This window comes from Theobroma cacao, chromosome 4 (assembly GCF_053813885.1).
Source record: "Theobroma cacao isolate CCN51 chromosome 4, ASM5381388v1, whole genome shotgun sequence".
In the NCBI taxonomy this organism is placed as follows: Eukaryota; Viridiplantae; Streptophyta; class Magnoliopsida; order Malvales; family Malvaceae; genus Theobroma; species Theobroma cacao.
The window spans coordinates 36,380,553-36,401,017 of record NC_142642.1 but is presented as its reverse complement, the minus strand read 5'-3'; the positions used below and the strand labels follow the sequence as shown (position 1 = coordinate 36,401,017).

The 20,465-nt window shown below is 35.9% G+C and overlaps 2 protein-coding genes across 5 annotated transcripts; both read right to left on the bottom strand.

Moving 5' to 3' along the window:
- Positions 1-114: 114 nt before the first annotated feature.
- RFR1 (REF4-related 1) lies at positions 115-11,766 on the bottom strand. 4 transcript variants are annotated; one of them, XM_007034523.3, is made up of 12 exons: positions 11,233-11,757; positions 10,108-10,218; positions 8,639-8,986; positions 7,952-8,271; positions 7,746-7,837; positions 6,947-7,307; positions 5,679-5,889; positions 4,676-4,790; positions 4,301-4,462; positions 2,501-3,158; positions 1,812-2,018; positions 115-1,533 (listed from the first exon to the last, which is right to left on the bottom strand). In XM_007034523.3, the coding sequence occupies exons 1-12, from the start codon at positions 11,508-11,510 to the stop codon at positions 419-421; spliced, it is 3,978 nt and encodes a 1,325-aa protein (XP_007034585.3). In that variant the 5' UTR covers positions 11,511-11,757; the 3' UTR covers positions 115-418. The 4 variants fall into 4 exon arrangements, with proteins under 4 accessions (XP_007034585.3, XP_088661321.1, XP_088661320.1 ...); XM_088805195.1 differs by lacking the exon at positions 11,233-11,757 and adding an exon at positions 9,653-9,732 and having other exon boundaries at positions 10,108-10,207; XM_088805196.1 differs by having other exon boundaries at positions 1,328-1,555; positions 11,233-11,766.
- A 3,271-nt stretch (positions 11,767-15,037) lies between these two features.
- RNR2A (ribonucleotide reductase 2A) lies at positions 15,038-20,292 on the bottom strand. The gene is made up of 9 exons (XM_007034521.3): positions 19,934-20,292; positions 18,872-19,032; positions 18,453-18,501; positions 17,840-17,966; positions 17,303-17,368; positions 17,051-17,167; positions 16,734-16,896; positions 15,998-16,068; positions 15,038-15,362 (listed from the first exon to the last, which is right to left on the bottom strand). Exons 1-9 carry the CDS (start codon positions 20,112-20,114, stop codon positions 15,245-15,247), a joined length of 1,053 nt encoding a protein of 350 aa, XP_007034583.3. The 5' UTR covers positions 20,115-20,292; the 3' UTR covers positions 15,038-15,244.
- Between the last annotated feature and the right edge of the window lie 173 nt (positions 20,293-20,465).

The following is a 20,465-nucleotide window of genomic DNA, read 5'->3' as shown; positions in this document are numbered from 1 at the left end:
CCCTCCATCTCATTCCTCACCCTGGAATTCTGTAGTACATGTATAAAGTCCGACATCCTAATATTGAATTACACAATTATATTTTTAACCGAGAAAAGAGTGAAACAAGCAATATGAATGAAAAACATGTATACCCTTGTCCATATCATGCATATCTACCAGTTCATGTCCCATGTCAATTATATTAGCCAGCCTCATCTTAAGCTTCAGATTGACAAGCGAAATGATGTTTTTCCTATACATGTCATTATGTACAACATTACACTTTACCAAGGGTGAATCTACCAATAAAACAAAATTCAGGCTTTCATCACAAAAAGAACCTATCACTACACAACTATTCCTCTGTTGATGAAATACTAGTGTACAGTTGCCATCCTAGAAAATATTCAAATAAGATGGGCGTTGAAGTTAGCAGTCAGAAGTCCTTCTCAATGATCAGTTCAGCAGCTGCTCCCATGGTACCAACCCCTCCTATTCCCAGCAAGGCCAGAGCAAGCTCCTCTTCATTCCATTGTCTCAGTCCCTTACTCAGCCTCCTCAGCACATCCACATCCACCTCCAGGACCCAGTTTGGGGTGCAGCCCACCATTAGACTCACAAATCCCGACACATAGGCACGCCATGTAGCTCCATCACAGCCAAGAGATATCTTTCCATCAAGTGCACTTGCAAGAAATTCCATGTGTGTCCCAAGGATCTTAGGACGCCGCTTTGATGCTGATGATGAGGAGTCAACTCCCCAAGCAAAAGCACCACAAAGCACTGTGAAATATGCAAGTGCATACCCCCCAAGCATTGCCACAAGCCCTGATCCTTCCTCCCGCTGAGACCTATGAACGGAAATAAACCAAGAAGGCAAAGTTTCCTTTATTAATGACTGAACCAGACCAAGGCCGCCAGACAACCATACTAAAGAAGCAGCTAGGGAGGCTGCAAGTTTCACCCTAGTCATTCCTGCAGCAAGAGAGACCTGCCCGTATTTCGTTCCATTCTTGCTTGTCTTCAGCTTCTCTAATTTCTCTCTTAGCAGACCACTGTATGCTATTTCTCTCACAGAATCCATCAAGAGAGAAACAACCTCTTCTGTTATGAACACAATATCTCTCATGGAACGGTAAACACGTAGATAGAGAATCCCTGGAGCAACAGGGGAAAGCCCACCACAGAAATGTGACCCAAATCCATGACCAAGAAGAGCTCCAACGCCACCATTGCTGGAGATTGGTGCAACGTTCAAGCCAAGTGTGGCAGTGAAACAGCTTTTAAGAAGCTGAACAACGGCATCTCTGTTATGGAGAAAAACAGTGCGAGATGCAGAAAAGACAAGGAAGTCAAACCATCTCTTCGCCTTTTGGGTCCAAAGGGAAGCCACAATTGGCATGCAAGGCCATGGGCAGTCTGCTGCAAGGGACTCCAAAGCTGGGCCAGCCAAATTGAGAAATCTTTCCGAGGCTTTGTCAATTTTATAAGTAATGGTGAGACTTACAAAGGCAGCCAACGGTAGTGGAAGAGTAGCTGGTGAGCTCCCGCCTGTTACAATATGCACCAGTCACTATCACAAGATCAGTTTGTGGAACAGAGAAATGAAAAAGCATTTTAAGTTGATTCCTAAGCAAGAAAACTACCAGCATAGGCTGTACCCATTTAATTGGCAATTCTACTTGATATGGCTCAAGGCCAAATAAAGGGATAACATGCTCTTGTCATTTTGTAAAGACAGAGGAACGAGGAATTATAAATGCATGTTCAAACACAATGTGTAAATGATAGCAAGCATATTCAAAATTTAAGATGGCAACAACAAAAACCTGTAGCAAGTCTAGGGACATCAACACCAGTGGCTGCCAGGATTTTCTTGATATGCTCCTCAACATTGGACAAATTTGCAGCAGGGCTTGGCCAGTCCATACCATTCATAACAACAGGTTTCCAGACAACTCGACTTACTTCAGCAGAGAAGTAGCTCACAATGGTTGCCAAAGATGCAGGAAGAAAATCAGCTAAATCTTTTAGCCCTGAGACATTAAAAGATTCTGGTTATGACAGCAAATATGTTATAAGAGCTCAGCATCATTTTTGGATGTCACATTAATTCACATAACAAATAGCTTTTCTGTTCCAAGCTTCCTAGTCAAATAAATAGTTACACTATGAAAACAGCACTGCCAGCAGAATCATAGATTCACAGTGCATTCCCACCTCCCCCTTTCCTATGTGTCCTTTTTCCCCTTCTTTTTACATAGTTCAATAAGCAAGTTTTACTTAGCCATATGGAACCAATCCATGATTTCCTCCACCAATGCATGTTGACAGAGGAGATGGCATTTGGCCCAAAGGCCACCAGCCTCAACTATTATTGTTTTCCTCCATCAATAAGAACTACTCCCAGCAACAAGACTTATTTTTTCCCCTGAATAGCAACCTATAACATGATTCTCATCTTCCTCACTGTGCATTAGTGCCTAACAATAAATTCAGATAAGCACACCAGACTAACCTGTAGCCAGTTCACGTGGAGAAAGTCTTCCATGAGCACATGCTGCTAAAGCAGCATCAACAACGTAAGGAACAGATTCCAGGATATCCCAGGCAGGCAACCTAGGTTTCAGGGAGTTATCCTCATTTCCAGGGCCAGATGAAGTACTACTTCCAGAAGTAACAGAAGTTACAGACTGACTTCCTCTATTAATCTTTCTGAACATCATGTTAAGAAGTCCATCCACAGTCTGGTGAACAGTGGTTCCATGAACAAGACCAGAGAGTGTTGCAGCTATACATCTTTGATGCTGCCGATACCACACCTTTAACTTTGGAAATGAATCCAGAAATACAGGCTGTGGAGATGATGAACTTGCAACTTCTGAGAGTCTCCTTTTGTTTCGGTCCTTGTGGATGTTTTCAGAAGACAATAAGTGGGAGTTTCGGACTAATAAGAGGTATTCGGGAGTCAGCTGGGATCCAACTGTGGGTACATCACCAACTCCATGTTCAATAGGAGGATGATTAAACCTCCATAGCTTCAGAAGAAGAGCAAATGCATTAGAAAAAACTGCATGGGGAGAGATTTTCCCTGTGGGGAGAGTCCATGAAACATTGGGTACACACGATCCAAAAACTTCACATATTGGCATCAATGAACAAGCAAGTTGAGGAACCTAGCAAGAAAGAAAAAAAAAAGCAATTAAAATCACCTTATAGCTTACATAAAGGTCTCCATCAATAAGCAGCTTACATCCTTGAACATATAAATGACTTATGCAAAACAATTGTTCTACAAAATTTCACAAAATTTTTCGTCCCTGTTAATCTGGTACATGCTTGCTCCACTTCAGCAGGTAGATAAATTTTGGTATTTTTATTGTTGAGATAAGTTTGACTAGTATTTGAATTTTTTTTTAGTGCTGAGCTTTTAGTTGATAAGTTTTAGGGAAAGTGGTCTTTAGTTTCTATATATATATGCTTGAAAAAAGTAAGCAGAAAGTTAATTTTTTAGCTCAATCACCTCAATTGCAGGAGGTTTAGAAGTTTCCCTCCAAGTAAATTTCCTACTATCTTGCCTTCCTGTCTCTATTTCCCTTAACATTGGCAATCGAATCTCTTCAAAATAAGGAAGAATACTAAAAGTTATCATCCCCATGGACCAATTCTTCCATCTCGTAAGCCTATCACAAGGTCAGAACCCTAAACACGTCATAATTCAAGGACTCCAAACATGCTTTCTTCTTCAGTCATGTCATGCAATTATGCTATCCTCAGTTAAATGCTGGTAAAAGAAAAGGTAAAACCACAGATAGTTTAAGAACTCAAATTTATGAAGATGGAATTTAATCATTGATTCTGTTTCTTAAAAGTTGTATTCAGTTTGAGCAGGGTCAATATTGAAAGAGTATAAAAAATTTTCCATGAAGATATACATAACTTTAACCTTTCTCATTTTGGTTGTTTGACCCAAGCACAGTTGGGCCAGTTGACGCCAGCAGCTACAATGTGTCTCAGCCAGTAAGAACAGTAATTCTTTGTTAAAGCATAAGCTGTCATTTCTAACAAATCAATTCCAATAAAAAATTTCTTCATGCCTTAAACTTAACCTAGAGCCACTTGGACTAACCATTTTGCTCTCATAGGAGATGCTGGTTTTCCTTTAAGTCAAAAATAAGCTAGAGTATGGAACCTATATTATATGAAATGCAGAAAGATAAAATATATCATAATTCATCCACAAAAGCTGGTGAAACTAGCAGCAATATCACTCCTTATCTGTGAAATGGATATGCTTATGTAAGTTAGTGAATCATACCAAGCCATGTAGTGAGAAAATCTGAACACAGTCAACAGATGCTATTCCAACAATTAGTACATTCAGCATTGCAGCATAATCTATCAAATGGCTGTCACTCCCAGCATAATCAGAAGGAACCGGAGGAGACATTAATCTAGTTATAAATTGAACAGTATATTCCTGCATGGAATATATAATTAAGATAATTAGAATGTAAGGATGTAAGGATAGCAAAAAAGAGCAGAGTAGAAACAAAAAGAATATGAAAAAGAAAAGGAAGAAATGGGAAAAACAAAAAGGAAGAACTGTTCAGTGATAGAAAATATACAGTTGCATGAAAATATGGCATTCTGCACAAGGGTCACAGATGAAAAGGAATACTCATCTTATTACCTGTATATTCCAACCACGAATTAGAGAGGCCCCACAAAGAATTGTAGCAGCTGATATCTTCTCATCATCAGATCCATTGACCGCAATATCAAATATTTTCTCCAGCTCTGCTAAGCTTCCATCAAATCCATGAGCTTAAATTCAGTTGCTTTACCCTTGGTAAATTTACAAAAAAGAGCAACTGATATACCTGGCTTCAGGAAAGAAAAAGGAAAAACTGAAGACCAGGCCAAATCAAGAAAACTTAGAAGAAATTTGAGAACTTATATATATCAAGATCAGCCTTGACATTTGAACATTGGTTCCCATCAAGTATACTGATTCTTAATGACTCACAAACAATAACGGCTAAAAAATTGGTTTAACTTTGTTAGATGGTTTTGCATGCTAGATCTATCCTCCTGCTAGATTCTTATTTTGAGAACTTTATCACTCAAACAACTATTATGTAAAACTTTTCCCAGTCAAACAACCCTATTCTTCCACCATCCAAAAATCCTTGATGGAAGAAGCACATTTTACAAGATTTTTATGAGAATACCAAATCATCATGAATTTCTTAAATAAAATAAAGGTTGAGGTTTTATTTTGAAGGTAGCTAAAGGTTTCAGTGACAGAAAGAGAGAATAGTTATTGGAAGGTGTTACAAGAGTGAGAGAGAGGAGTCAAAAGAACTGGAGGTTACACACTTGTGAAAACCTCTATTGGATTTATAGGATAATATTGATACACATATAGCTAATAATGCCCTCCAACCTAATGCACTCCATAACACTCCTCTCAAGCTTGATATATATATACATGAACGAAACTAGAGGTTACATAATGGCAATAGCCTCCTATTTTGCAAGTGTGTGGAATTGATATCTATAGAGTTGATAACTCCCTTTAACCCAACAAGCTCTGCAACACATGGCATGCCCCAGTAGTATAGAAGACAAGCTTTGTGGAAATTAAGTCCTAAAACAAAAAGTATGATTTAAAGATATATAAATAAGTATACCTGGAAGCAGGACTTGAAACAAGAGCATTAATCATTACTGAAGTAAGTGGGGCCCCCTTCATGAATGATGACCAACCAGGTGACTGAGCAGGCACACTATAAGGTAGTTGGTTAATGCGTCCATTCACATAGCCTGGCCAGAAATATGCTGATGTATCTAGTAGGTTTCTTGCAATACAAGCCTCAACAATCAGATGGCGCATGTTTCCAGCTGAAAACAAGAACACAACATAAGATTAGAAAGCCTTACAAAACATTAACCCCAGAGGACATATAAAAAACAGCATCAAAATTCAAGATAGGTACTTGGTGGTATGATGAAGTGAAAATCTACTTCACAAAATTTCAAAATGATATTATAGGTATAAAGGTTTTCTGGTTCAGCACAAAGCGTAAATGTTAATTCTTGACTATTTCCATCAAATGAATGTATTTCAGATAGGTTTATACAGCACATGCCAACATCCTTATCCAGAAAAAAAATTATTTCTTTTAAGTTTTAGAAGGTGGTATATCCATGTGACACCACTGGAATTATAAAAGATTTCTGAAATCAATCACTTCATTCTGAAGCTGCAGTACCTCTGGACTACCAGTGATCATCAGTTTAGAAGTCACAAGAATATATACTATTATGTTTTTCTTTTTCAGATCACACAAGAGGGCAGTCAGATGCACATTGCAACATAATTATGATGTGGGAGTAACCTGGAAGCAAGAAACTGAACCAAACTAGTAAGTTCAGTTTCATCTTTTCAAGGGCTTTGCTATGGTTTTGGTCTGGGTTCAGTGGAAAATAGTTTGAGATGGTTTCCTAATCATTTATGGAAAGACCAGTAGGAAAGCCCCCGACTGAACCAGTTATATACCTTATATAATAAAATATTTATAAAGAAAAACATATTTTTAAAAATACAAACTCTCATTATAAGTTTAAAGTTAAATGAACAGAACAGAACTGTGTAAATCTTTCAACATATACATCACTCATAGAATTCAATTCCCCACCCCCACCCCCCAAAAGATAATAACAAAGAGAATAATGTCCTCATCAGTTTGGTTCTCCAATTTATCTTGACTGAATAGCCAGATCAGAATTTATTTAAAACCCGAATTAAACTGCTCTGAGTACATCCTAACACACAAGTGAAACCACCAACAGGCTTTGACCATTGCCCCATGAACACATGCACATGGGTTAGACTTCAAGATGTATGGGAAAAGAAAAGTGGTCAGCATATTGATCAATAGAACAAGATTTTACTTACAACAATTGATAGGCATGTCTTTCATATTGATGCACTCAAAGTATGCACTCCCAACATTGATGCCTGAGACAAACAACATTGCTCTTGCAGCAGCCTGATTAGCTGCAGAAACAACAGATTGAGGTGGAGCCAACAAGCCTTGATAATCACCAAGTACTTGTAGACTGGAGACCAGATCATCACGACATTTCCTGCGACACTTCTTTTCTTTCCAGTGATTAGTGGAGCCACATTCCATTTCATCAGTTGGTGCACCTTCCTCTTCCTCAATAAGTTCAGCAACCACAAGAGTGATTATAGACAGTAGCATGCACAAACGTGTATCTAGCCGAGGCACAGGACCTTCAATGGGATCTCTCTCCTAACAGTCAATGAAGAACTAGAGGTAAGATACAGCAGTCAGACTAATTTCTTCATTTATTATAACAGCTGACAGCTAGAGAATAATATCCCATTCATCTTTCATAGAGAATAATACACTATAATTGTTACAGAGTGAATCTAGTGCTAGCGATAAAAGAAAAGAAACTTAACAGGTCAAGCAAAGCAAGAACTTTTTCCTTTAATATATGTCTTGACCGGTACTATCATGAATTTGAAGCACACCAATATCAAAAATAAGTTTTACACTTTAAGAGCATGAAAAAATTTAAGTCCAATTCAAGGACAGCAATTGGTCTTAGTAAATTTTCAATGCTTTAAGAATACATCATATTCTCTGTTCAGAACATAGTTAATTCAGAAAAGACAAGAAAAGAAAAAAAAAAGAAAATTCCTGATCATCATTAGAAATTCTAACCCTTTGAACAAGCCGAAGAGATGCGATCCACAGGCCTAAAAAGGTGTCATGCCAGCTGGTTCCATTTATTGCTTGAAGAGTTTTGATCAAACCTGCATAGTATGAAACTTAATGTTCTCATTCTTGCATAGCGGTTTTGCTACAACTGAACTTCTAAGATTTTAAATTGAAAATAAAAATTCAAGCAAAGAAATATCTATCTTTACCAGTTATAATTTCGATAGCGCTTGTTGTGTTAACTAGATAACCGTCCATAGCATCTTCTAATACCAGATCAAGTGGGAGCCAAAGATCAGAACGACTAGCTCCATGGCATAGACCAGCAGCAGAAGACAGAGATCCGAAAGCCATAACAGCATGGAACTTTTGCAGCGAACTTGTTTTGCATTCTCTAGACAAGACAACACGACTATCTGATGTCAACTCCAGAAGAGCCTCAAAAGTTAAAGCTTTCGAATTTTTCAGTGCTGCTGAATTTGCTCCAAGAAGCCGCAAACTCTGAATGAAACCTACCCAATGAGCGGGCCTGACAAGTGGTATAAGATTGATAAGCAATAGTCATGATAACATAATGGCTATACTTTCTTCAAATAGAACAACTCTAAACATAGTGGCACTGAACAAAGAATTCACATAAATTTATCCAAATAAATAAGGCAAGAACTTTTTGTGATACACATCCAGATGCATACATACACACTTCAGGTAATGTATGCATTTACAGATGAAACAATGTGCAAGTGGTATACAGTTTATGCCTTTGTGATTAACTAAGAGCACTTGCTGTCCAAGCTTGGAATGCTAAAATATAGGGAAAAAAGATAGAAAGCATTGGACAAACTAGAACACTTAAATGGTTGAGAAGTTGTTGTGAAAGTTAACAAAATACATACATGTTTCGCCGTGCCAGGTAAAGAATCCTAGAAGTAATTTTATTTTGCAGAAATCGTCCAATTATCTCAATAGCCATTGTAGTATTGAAATTCCGCAACCTCTCATGATATTCAATTTTCTTCTCATCATAAATATCATGACCATCTATCTCCATTTCTTGAGATATAATTGCCCATCTGGACATCCTTTCTGCAGTAAGTTCTAGCAATCCTTCATCATCTAATGATGCATCTAACAACTGCCATACAATTGAAAAGATGAACTCGACCACAAGAATGCCAGGTTCCATTGCTTGCAGACCAAAAATCTCAGAAAGATGAAGAGTAGCATCTATTGATTTCATGACCCTGTATGAAAGAAAAGCACAGAAATTACAAATAGAAAACCGATAATAATCAGTACAATCTGTAATGGTCATTTTAATCAAAAGCAGAAGAATGACATTGACAAACCAAAGCCTATCATGGACTTGATAATGTCCATTACAGGAACATAGATTTTTCATAAGTGTCTCCATAGATTTCAAAGGTCCAAGAGTCATATCCATAAAAATTTGAAGGCCTCTAACAAAAGCCCAACACAGTTATATCAGGCTAAAGTCAAATGTCCGCTTAACATAGGTTGGAACAACTTAATATTACCATATGAATTTCCATCTGGAAATAGAGTTCATGTGCAACTCAGAAACCAATCTGTTAGCAAATTTTCAGAACATGGGAACTTTGATTTAAGCAATAATAAGCTCAATTAAATGGAGTTATTGGCCAAAGCAAGCCTACTGCAGAACTTCCACGGACCTTCTTATTCTATTTGCCGTACTTTATATGGTTCAGTGAGCCTTTATTGTCATAATACACTATAGCCTTTATGATACGGTTCATAAATGTTCTAGAAAGTTTGAAGTTGATAAGACTGTAAAGGAATCCATGGTTGGAATGTTCTCTGGAATGCCAAAATTAAAAAATGTCATGGAAACAAGATATAAATACAACTTTATAAATTAAACAAATGACCTCTTAGATCCACCAGGACAACCATGAAAAGCTAGTAAGCTGTGTAGCTTAGCATGGCAAACTAGCAAGCTGCGTGTAGCCTACACAATTCTTAGGAGTTAGGAATAATACGAACACATCTTCAGATATTCACAACTGAAGCACAATTATCATGAAGACAAAACATGGTTATACAGTGCAGATGAAACAACGTTAATTAATTTCGATACAGATATAGTGATATTAATTAACATGTTATAACAAAAACCTTCAAGCTTCAACTCATATGCAAAGTCTTTTCTGTGACACAAGATTCAATGCTATAAGCTAAAAAATGTTTTGTTTTTTCTCTTTCTTTTTTGTCCCATATAATTTTTCCTCCTTGATATCTATCTAATATAGTATGTGTGTGTGCGCGTGTGTCTATGCACATGTGTGTGTCAATAACACAGAGAATAAGAACTGTAAGGACTCACTTTTGATAATCTGGCCCATTAATTTGACATTTAAGTGTAAATGCATGTCTTTTAAGAAGTTCCAAGTAAAGCCTATAAGCTGCTGGATGGGAACGTCGACAGGGCATTACTCTGTAGAAAGAAAAATACCGAGAAAGCGAGGTAATAAGATATGTAAGCAAAGATAGCGTCAGAACCACAAGAACTTCTTGATCAGTAACTAATATGGAACAATTAGCAGATTGAGACTATTAATTTAGAAGAAATTAGAAGAAAACAGTATCTGTATTGTCAACCCAAAACTCACTTTCCATTCAATATCCAAATAATTAGGAAATAAGTTGAAGATATTTAGGACCAAAAGAAAGAAAGCCAGATATTGAAACTTCCTGTTTCTCAAAAAGTCTACTAAGCTTCAATATAACTTCCTTCCTTTCTTCCTTTTTTTCCCTTTTGAAGCAAAAGAACATTTTAGTTAATCAGACATCACCACGGCAATCCTCCTATGGTTGAGAAAATTAAAAAAGAAAAAAGAAGCCATTAAAATCCTCAATTACAGAAGGAAACATTAAAATCAGTTTAATAGTGCAACTATTTGACATTCTGTTCGCCGACTTTTTACACTTCACCAAAACAAATTTGACTTTAAGACCAATGCTTTGTTATCCAGTTATTCTTCCCTTCCTGTTTTTGTTAAATCTCTCATTAGTCTGAATAATAGATAAGACAGCAGCATGCCAATGTGAAAGAGAAATACATCCAAATGATAAGCTACATGATCATAAATAAAGAAAGATAAAACATAGATGATTACCGAGATCATCTCCACATTAAAAGACAAGAAAAAGTAAGATAAGAAAAGAATGAAGGTTTGTACTTGAAGAAGCAGAAAGGATAATTCTTTTAGTCTTTAAAAGGAAAATTCAAGTACAACATTTCCGAATCTCTCTATATCTCCAAGAGCGAAAAACACAATTAAAATACTCAAAGAAATAAAAGAAGAAACATGTCAGGAGCTTTAAATCAACCAAATTTTAAGATTAACTCCATCAATCTCTTCATCACCCATGAACAAATATCACGACTTTAATAAAACACAGATTCAAGAACCCCAAAAAGGAACGCCCAAGAAAGTAAAGAACAAACCTTTGTGAAAGCAGAGCAAGAACAAGCAGGGGAGGAACGATCTTCATCATCAAAGCTTTATCCAAAAACTTCCATAGAGTTGGGATATTATTATCCCAACAAATGTAGTTAACCAACACGTGGGCCAACTCAGTTGAAGGCAAAGCAATTCCTGATGAGCTCAAACTTGAAGACACTTGTAAAGCCCATGGCAGGGGATCAATACCCTTCTCTGTTGCCACCTTTGTTTGCTCAACGACGTCGTCCCAAAGCGTGCTGCTTTGCCAGCTAACCTCCATTGCTGTATAGCTCCAGAGAGAGCAACCACGCTTCTACCCTTTTTCGTTTTGTAATAAAAAAAAAAAAAACAGTTTTGAGAAACAGAGTGGAGGCGTTTGAAGGGGCCTTGAAGGGAGGCTTTTTCCCTGTTTCGAAAGTTATTTTCTTGTCTTTCTGGTTTTTTTTATTATTATTTAAAGATGGGGTTTTGGCATGAATTTGGAAAGCAAAGATGGTGAGGGGGTAATGGTGGCTATTTGATATAAAGACTTTTCTTTGGTTTGATAGATTTTAATCGGAGCTCATGTGACAACAAGTTATAATTAAGCATTTAAAATTATTTTGTTAAAATAATTTAGTGGATAGTATATCAAATAAGATCAATAATTTATCAATTAAATGGAGCAAAATTGTTTGTTGTTTCATACAAGAGCTTTCATAATTAATCTAAATCAAATTCAGAGCCAATATTCTGTGTTAATGTACAAACATCATTGAGTCAAATATTAATTTTTAGTAGTGTTTTAATTTCATTGCTTAAATCATGAAGTCACTGGTAGATTGTTACCAGAGATTTGGTATTGAATAGTGTTTTTCCTTAAAAAAAAGAGAATGGTTTGTGGAGGGTAAAGTTGTCATCTGAGTGGTTTGGGGGATTATTTTTATAGCTTTGGACATTACCCCACGAGACAAGAAATCCCAGGTCATAGATGTATTTCATGTGTGGATTCAACTGCCAGACCAGACCATCTTCAGTTGAAGTTAAAGAGAAGTAAAAGGTTAGGTTGTAAATTGCATGAATATTTGTAGTGTTTAGACATTCCTTTCTTGGGCAACTAAGGGTCGTAAGGCTCTAGGCCCACCAATGACACGCTAACACCTAAACTCCACATGTTTGATACAATGATGTGGACTTTCAATTCTGCCTGATTTCAGGACTGATAAAATGTGATACTTGAATCCTGGCCTAGTCTAAATATAGGAAAAGCAAGCTGTCGTTTACATGGAGGAAATGGGAAAATCAATTGGATAATAATATATAAAAAAAAAACTATAGTGGTTAGGGTAGGTAACGATGATGACAGGGGGATGTGAATTGGCCCCCCAACCCAACTCTCCGAAGTGATAATATTGGCATATAGCTAGAGGTGTAATGAAGTCGGAAAAAGAGGGTGAGAGAGCTCTTTTATCTCCCCCACTTTTTCCACTGAGAGGGCAAATTTGGCAGTATCTACATTAAGGGCAAATTTGGCAGGGTGACGGCTTTTATTCTATTGCTTCTGCTTTTGCTTGTGCATGATACCTGTGGTAGGTAAGCTCTAGTGGGCTTTAATCTGTTAGAGGTTATTAGTTAGAGGAAAACGATTTGCTGGGGCCATCATTATCCCAAGTCTCAACAAATATGGTTCAACCTCCCACCTCACCTTAGTCATAAAATATAAACAAATCAAGAGAGGGAGAGGGAGAGAGAGAGAGAGAAAAATAATAGAAAAAGCTATTCTCCACTTTGATGCTGGTTTGTCAGCTAGGGATTAAATGATTCCCTAAAGATAGACTTCTTTACAGGAAAGAAATGTGACTTGTTTCTGCTTTCTTTCAAGTTTGGTATGCAATCTTTCAGAAAGTTATATGGCATATGAGTGCAGTCTGCCTGTTTCATGGCAAAAAGAGGAATTTAATTTTTGGGATTCTGCAGATTCCAGATTGGACCTGATATGAATTTTTTTCCTTACCTGCCCACCAAGCTTCTGTTAAACTACTAGTTTATGAACCAATGAGACTGCATCGTCGCAGATGCAAAAGATTTTCGGACATAAAGTTTGGTGAAATAGTCCAGTCATCAAAGTAACAGCAACCTGTAAGGATTTGTAATCTAATCTGATCTAATCTGATCTGGGGGGGTAGGGGAGTTGTTAAGTATTATGGAAAAGTGAAGTCATGAGATGGATTAGAAAATTCCAAGTTCTATGTGATGTTGCTGTCGATGATTGGCAGCCCATGCTTGTTTAAGGTGGTGATTACTGATTAGAGATGCTATCATATTAATTATATCTGATTGAAAAAGAGATGGCATCATTAATGATTAAATTTTGTACTAGTACAGTTTATATAATTGTCAGATATTGATATTTTGACACCAAGCCCAGCCAAGCCAAGGTGCTGCATCTCAATTCGACAAGACAGTGCCTAACCACCAAACCGAAGACGGTAAAGGCAAGCAAACATTATTGGAACAGTGGATAATGATGAAACCCAGTAGGACAAGAACCCTAAAGTAATTCATTTTCCTCTCCCATTTAATGAGACGTGGTCCGGCTCCCTACTTTTCTGATCAGCTGTCAATTCTCCAACACTTCAAGATTTATTCATGCAATTTCAATAAGCTGAAATTCTTATTGAAAACAAGGCCAAAAAAAAAAAATTTGTAGTAATTTTCTTAACACTTACCAATTCATTGGCCGTCAAATTCAGTAATTAATCACAATGGGAAGGCTGAGGATTTTTTAATTACTCAAAAATTTTCCATTTAAAACATAATTAAATTATAGTAATGCCATTGGAGAATAGTACCAATTAAGTGACATTTTGTAGTTAAATACAATGATCGTATATTAAATATAAATTCAAATAATCATTATTATGTAAAATTTTCGTTAATTACTATTCATAAATTTACAATTATTTCATATAAATATATATATATATATATATATATATATATATTTACGACACGCGTAAACTATAATCAAACTCGATTTGATTTGTAGCTAATAGAAGGAAATGCAATAACTTGTATGCTCATTCTACGTGGAGGAAAAGAGAATGAAAGGTACGCATGAGAATCCTATACGTATTTTGGGGGTTGTATGTAAGGTGAGATGTTAGCCACCAAGTTTGCTTGCAAGCATAGCTATGACATAAAAGGTGTCTGAAATTGGTGAGTGTTGCTCAAGTAAATAAAATTAGGATGTAGTTTTTATTTAAACTTGGTTGGGAATATCGTCCGGATATTATATTAAATCAATTTCAAATCATTATTAATCAAAATTAAAATTAGTTTAAAAAAACTAAATTAAAGTTTTAAATCATATTTAAAATAATTAATAAATTTTAACAAATATTACATTGATTATAAAAATTTATAATTAAAAAATAATACATAAAAAATTAAAATTTAATATTAAAAATCATTACTTACAAGCCGTGGATATCTTAAAATCAATACAAGTATCCTACCTGAACTCATGACAGGTAATAGTTTTATTGTCTGAACCCTATTATAAGATACCTAATCTTAATCACATAACATCTCAAAAAAAAAAAAAAACATTTATTTTCTAAGTTATCAAGTTTGATGTACGGAGTAAATTAATAGTTGAATGCGTGTGGGTGGGGGAAGAAAGGAAGAAGCAATTGAAAAGTGCAAAATAGATGGATGCTATTGATTTTGCATTTAGAAACAGCAAATATGAAAGAATAAAGATACAAAGAGTACTTGTTCGAATATGACAGCCACTTACAAACAGGCGATAAGGGAACAACACTATGCATCCAAAAATGACGCCTCAATATATAATTTAAGCTTCATCAATGCAGCCTGCAGGCCATGAACTTATGTTTTGGAATTTACCATATAATCAGACCATATTATAGTCATATATAGTGTTGCTACAAAGAATAATAACAAGATTAAATTTTAAGTAATTACATAATACCACATAATGACATTAGAATTTCAGAACCTGTCTTTGGTTTAGAAGTCTTCATCCAGTTTGAAGACATAGTTTTTATTACCACCATTCTGAAGGCTAGACATAACAGATGCTTTCTGATAATCACCAACCCTCCTCTCAAAGAAGTTTGCTTTTCCTCTGCAAAGTCAAACCCGCATTTAATGACATTATTAGAGGCATGATTATCAAAAAATAGAACTTATTGCCTTAGCTTGAGCACATGCCTGAGGACGCTAGTTTGGAGAAGGCAAAACGTGGCAACTCATTGATATGATCCATAACAACTTAACAACTATCATAACAACCATAGCTAATGTCTAACAAGCACAGGCTCCCATAAATATAAAAAGTCAAGGTTTGACAATGATTACTCAAAACTCAAAAGTGTCATTAACTTGGCTGTAGTAGAAAGTCAATGACTTCTAAAATCCCATACCACCACACAGATGTCCACGCCATATTAGACATGGTGATGTTAGAAGGGAAGACTTCTACAAAGTACTGGAATATCACATACAAGTCTCATTTCTGCAATAATTTGTTGGGCACTATGCTAATGTTAGATAGGTCCCCCCCCCAAGAGTGAAAAGCATTCAAATCAAAAAGGTAAAAAGGCGGTGAACAAGAATATAAAGAATGCCACAGGAAAAAGGGCTAGATGGTCGATTCCAGATTCAAGACGCTGCTTTAAGAATATTGAAATCAGCCGTACATTTCAGTTAATCCAATATCATAAAACCAGAATATGCAGTCACATGGCTATTAATACTTACTGCAAAGATATAAATTCCATCCAATCAAATGGATTTTCCACATTGTACTTTCTCTGACACCCCAATGCAACCTGTAAATAAATGGGAAACAAGCTACTAGTTTAGATCTTTTTCCTCCAACAAATTTATCGTCAAATATTAAAAACACCCTTTAACATGCAAATTGAATTTTGTTTTTCTTTTTCTAAAAAAAATTATGAATACCCACAATCAAAAACTCACAATTGGCAATGCACCTTGACCTCTCAAAATCCTAAAATTTTCTAAAAGCTTCAAATAAAGATTTTATAAAGTCCATTTCCCTAAGAATATGTAAAGTAGATTTCTTTACCCACTTAAGATTAAAAATTTAAGCAATTCATTCATGAGCAAAGACAATTCTAAAGGAAAATCTTAAAGCAAATATATATTTCTTCTATTATGATCATGTTTTTTTTTTGAAAAGCCTATTATGATCATGTTAATATGTTTTCAAATCGCAGTAGCTTATAATCAAGCAAGGATTATCAAATTCAAAACAGAGACTATCTCGTAAAAATGTATTAAAAGGTTTCTTATTCTTTTTTTGGGTAAAAGAGTATATGAATTTAGGTTTAAGAAATGACATTATAAGTTTCATAGAATATATATGTGTGTGTGCATGTGTGTCCAAAAACATATATAGATTTCTTAAACACTATATTTGCATTCAAGGGTGGTTCAAGCTATCAAGATAAACAAATTTACTGAGGTATACCAAAAGATGATCAGCAACAAACTTTATGTACTGGCTCATGAGTGTTGAGTTCATGCCTATAAGTGCACATGGGAGAGCCTCACACACGAACTCAGTCTCAATTTCCACTGCTTCATGAACAATGCAATGGACCTTTTGCCATTTAAGTTGTTTCTGCAACAAACTGTAAGCATGCGCATTGAATTCCATAAATTAGAAATTTCCTTATCTTCTCAAATTCAACCCACATATTCAGCCAATCACAAATAAAATTGCCCAGTAACAGTTTTATTATTGTTTTCAAATATACTTAATAAAAATTAGAAACAGAAAGTTACCCGTACAGAAGGCAAGCAAAGTCACAGTGAAGGCCCTCATCTCTAGATATAAGCTCGTTTGAGAATGTCAAACCTGGCATCAGTCCCCTCTTTTTAAGCCAGAATATTGAACAAAAGCTGAAAAACACAACGAATAATTAATGAAAAAGGGAAATTTTACAAAATTAATTAAAACTTTAATATAAAAAAAAATATAAACTCAACAACATCAAATAGAAGAACCTACTGGTTAAGCTGGCTAAAGAAGATTACCTTCCAGAAAAGAAGATCCCTTCAACGCAAGCAAAAGCAACAAGTCTTTCTGCAAACAAGGAGGAACTGCATACAGGCACGATGAGGAAACTTCTAAAGAAAGAAAGGAACTACTTCGACTTAAACATAGTAAATATTAAAAGTGTAAATGAGCTTGAGAACCACAATGCTGGCCAAATAAAGTAAACAAGAAACTGAAAACATATGTGCATAAATCTTCCAACTCAAGTTCTACAATATCAAGGCCACAAGTTCTGCTTTAAGGAATCTAACACGTGAATGTTTAATCAAAGTAGGGAAAACCTCGGTCAACTATGAGAACAAGTGTTTGGAGAGTGAGTGAGAGAGAGGGAGAGAAAGAATAAGTATGTGAGAATGCATAATGTAACCCAGAGGAAACTGGTGAATAAATGTCAATATGATATGAGGTCAAATCATTCAGCCTAATCCTCATAAACAAAAAGGAATTCTTTAACAAATTGCTTACTTGCTACATAATAAGTTTCCAGAGGACATACTAGAGCATGAAAGTATTACCTCTGAATCCAATCCAAAGCCCACTTAGCCTTCTTACTGACACAAGGTATGCTTTCAACAGCATTGAACAATCTATGCTTTTCTTTTGAATCCTTGATATATGTCTCCAAAAGCAAACTGTACATTTCTAAAGAATGGCAGCAAAAAAATCCCCAATTAGGTCATTTTTAAAGTAGGATACAGGATAATCATCAAAAAGACCATAAGCCAGTACAGGCTACACTGCAGTCCTGTCCTGACTGTTAAGGCCAAATAAGTCTAACTATCTAGCCCAACCAACAGCCAACTCCTGAAGCTTAAACCAAACCCTAAAATTACCTAAAAATAGACCGGGTTATCAACTTTGATACAGATTAAGATGACCCAAGACCAGATAAGGCCTTAAATGTTAGGGCAACACTCATCTTTACTTCCAACACCCCAAAAATTATTCAAAATCATTTGAGAGGGCAGGGTCTTTCTTCTGTCCAATAGGCTATAAGCTAGATTATGCCAAAATTTTCAAGCCTGGCCAGGCTCAATTGGCCAAGAATTTTCTTTTAGTAACACCTAATTTGTGGCCCTGTCCATTAGGTGTGAAATCAACAAATCCAGTAAGTGATCAATTCTCTACCAGAATGAATATTCTCCATTGCAATTTGAAATCCATAGAATGCCCGGGCCTGAGAGAATGAGAAACCTTGATGTTAGATGATAAACTTGAAAGAACCAAGTGAGTACTGGTTTCTAAGACAGAAGCATCCTCTATCTCTATGTAAATTAAAACTGGTCAGTAACGACTTTTGACTCTATAACTAGCTAAGCATACAAATGCTTAAGAGTTAAATAGAATATTAGCCCGATCTTACCAAACAGACCTAACACTATCAGTACAATATGATTCTCCTATAAGAAATGCTTTACATAAGTATGAACTTAAAAATCAACAAGACAAATAAAATAAAAAAGTGAACCTAAATAAAATAAAATATACTAATCCTATTGGTACTCACAGTTACTCATAAAATAGCCTGAAAACAACTTAAAGAGTACCTCTGGAATTTGAACATCATTTAGGAATCTGGCAGCCAAATTCTCCAAAACTATGCCATCAGATGCCGCAAAAAATGCCAGCACATGGCTTATGAAGTGTTTTTCTGAATTAGATAAGGCATCCCAGTGCTGCACATCTTGTGAGAGATCAACCTCCTCAGCTGCAATAGCATTAACAAGTAATGACAAAGAGATGAAACCAAGGGGAAGGATATTATTGGAACAGGTATAGAAACCACATATAAAGAAGATAAGAATAGTGATGCACAAGAGAACCTAATATAATATATATAGATAAAAGCTCCATATTAAAAGGAAAGAGGGGGGCGGGGGGGGGGGGGGGGGGGGGGGGGGGGTGGTGAACCTTACAACAAGACGGGAAAAAAAGCTCATGGAATTTGTCAAAAACAATTACTCTCATTCAGAAATTGGACAATAGTAATTCTGAAGTCTAAACACATTCTGATATTGCAAATCAAGACATTGTACAGGTTATTATTTCTGATGATTCAAAAATCGGATAAAAGAATTCTCAAGATTGGAAGTCCACTTTTTATGCAATTCAATTGTATTCCAATAACCAATAACCCTCCCTACTTGGCTATACTATAACATAGAAATGGGGAAGAGAATAAGGAATATGCAGTTCCAAAGGCATGACAGGAAGCAATCCATATCAACATTTACAAAAGGCAGTTCTTCTAAAAACTGGAAACAACATATATTTAAACGTAAAAAATTCCAAGCATTCACCGCCATTGCACCTTATGAACACACGTATAACAAAAAGATACCAAAATTACCAATGCAACAGTCCACATCCCAATTCAACCAAAAATAAAATACACCAAGTTTTCTTTTAAACTCTGCCTCCGACCATTAATTTGACTTACCATCCCATTCATTCAAAGCCAAGTTTAGAAAATCTAAAACAAACCCAATTTTAAACACGCAAAACTAACATAGAAACCCCAATTTCCAAAAAAAAATGGAACACAAAATAACCAAAACGAAAAAAAAAAAACCTTAAAACAGAGAAAAAAAGAGGAAAAAAGGAAGTACCTGTCCAAAAACTTGCCTCAGCCTTTTTGTACATCTCCCAAAGTGTCTGATACCTAATGGGAAACATACAAAACCTCTGGTTTTGTTTTTTCAATATGGGCTCTTCCTCTTCCTTTTCTTCTTCTTTTTCCATTACTTTGTTTTCCTCTTCTCCTTCTTGTTCATCTCTCAAGGAACCCATACTTCTTTTTCTCCTTTTATCTTGGTTTACGTATAGTGCTTGAACGGAGAAAGAGGAGAAGCATAAAAAAAACCCTACAAAAACCCTTCCTTGAAAAACCGACAGGTTGTATGACAGTGATAGGGAAGAAAACGAGATTTTTTCGCTTTTGGTTTTTTTCTCTGTTTTTCCTTTGCATGGGGATCGTTCCACAGTGCTTTTACAATTGCTCAACTTCATTTGAAGTGCGTACGACGTCGTTTGGACTTTTTGCAATTGTCTTTTTCTCTCTTTTTCAAGTTTAAATGTGGTGTGGGCCCAATGATTTGGGCTTTCATTGTAAGGTGGGCCTTCTGCCACGATATGAAATAA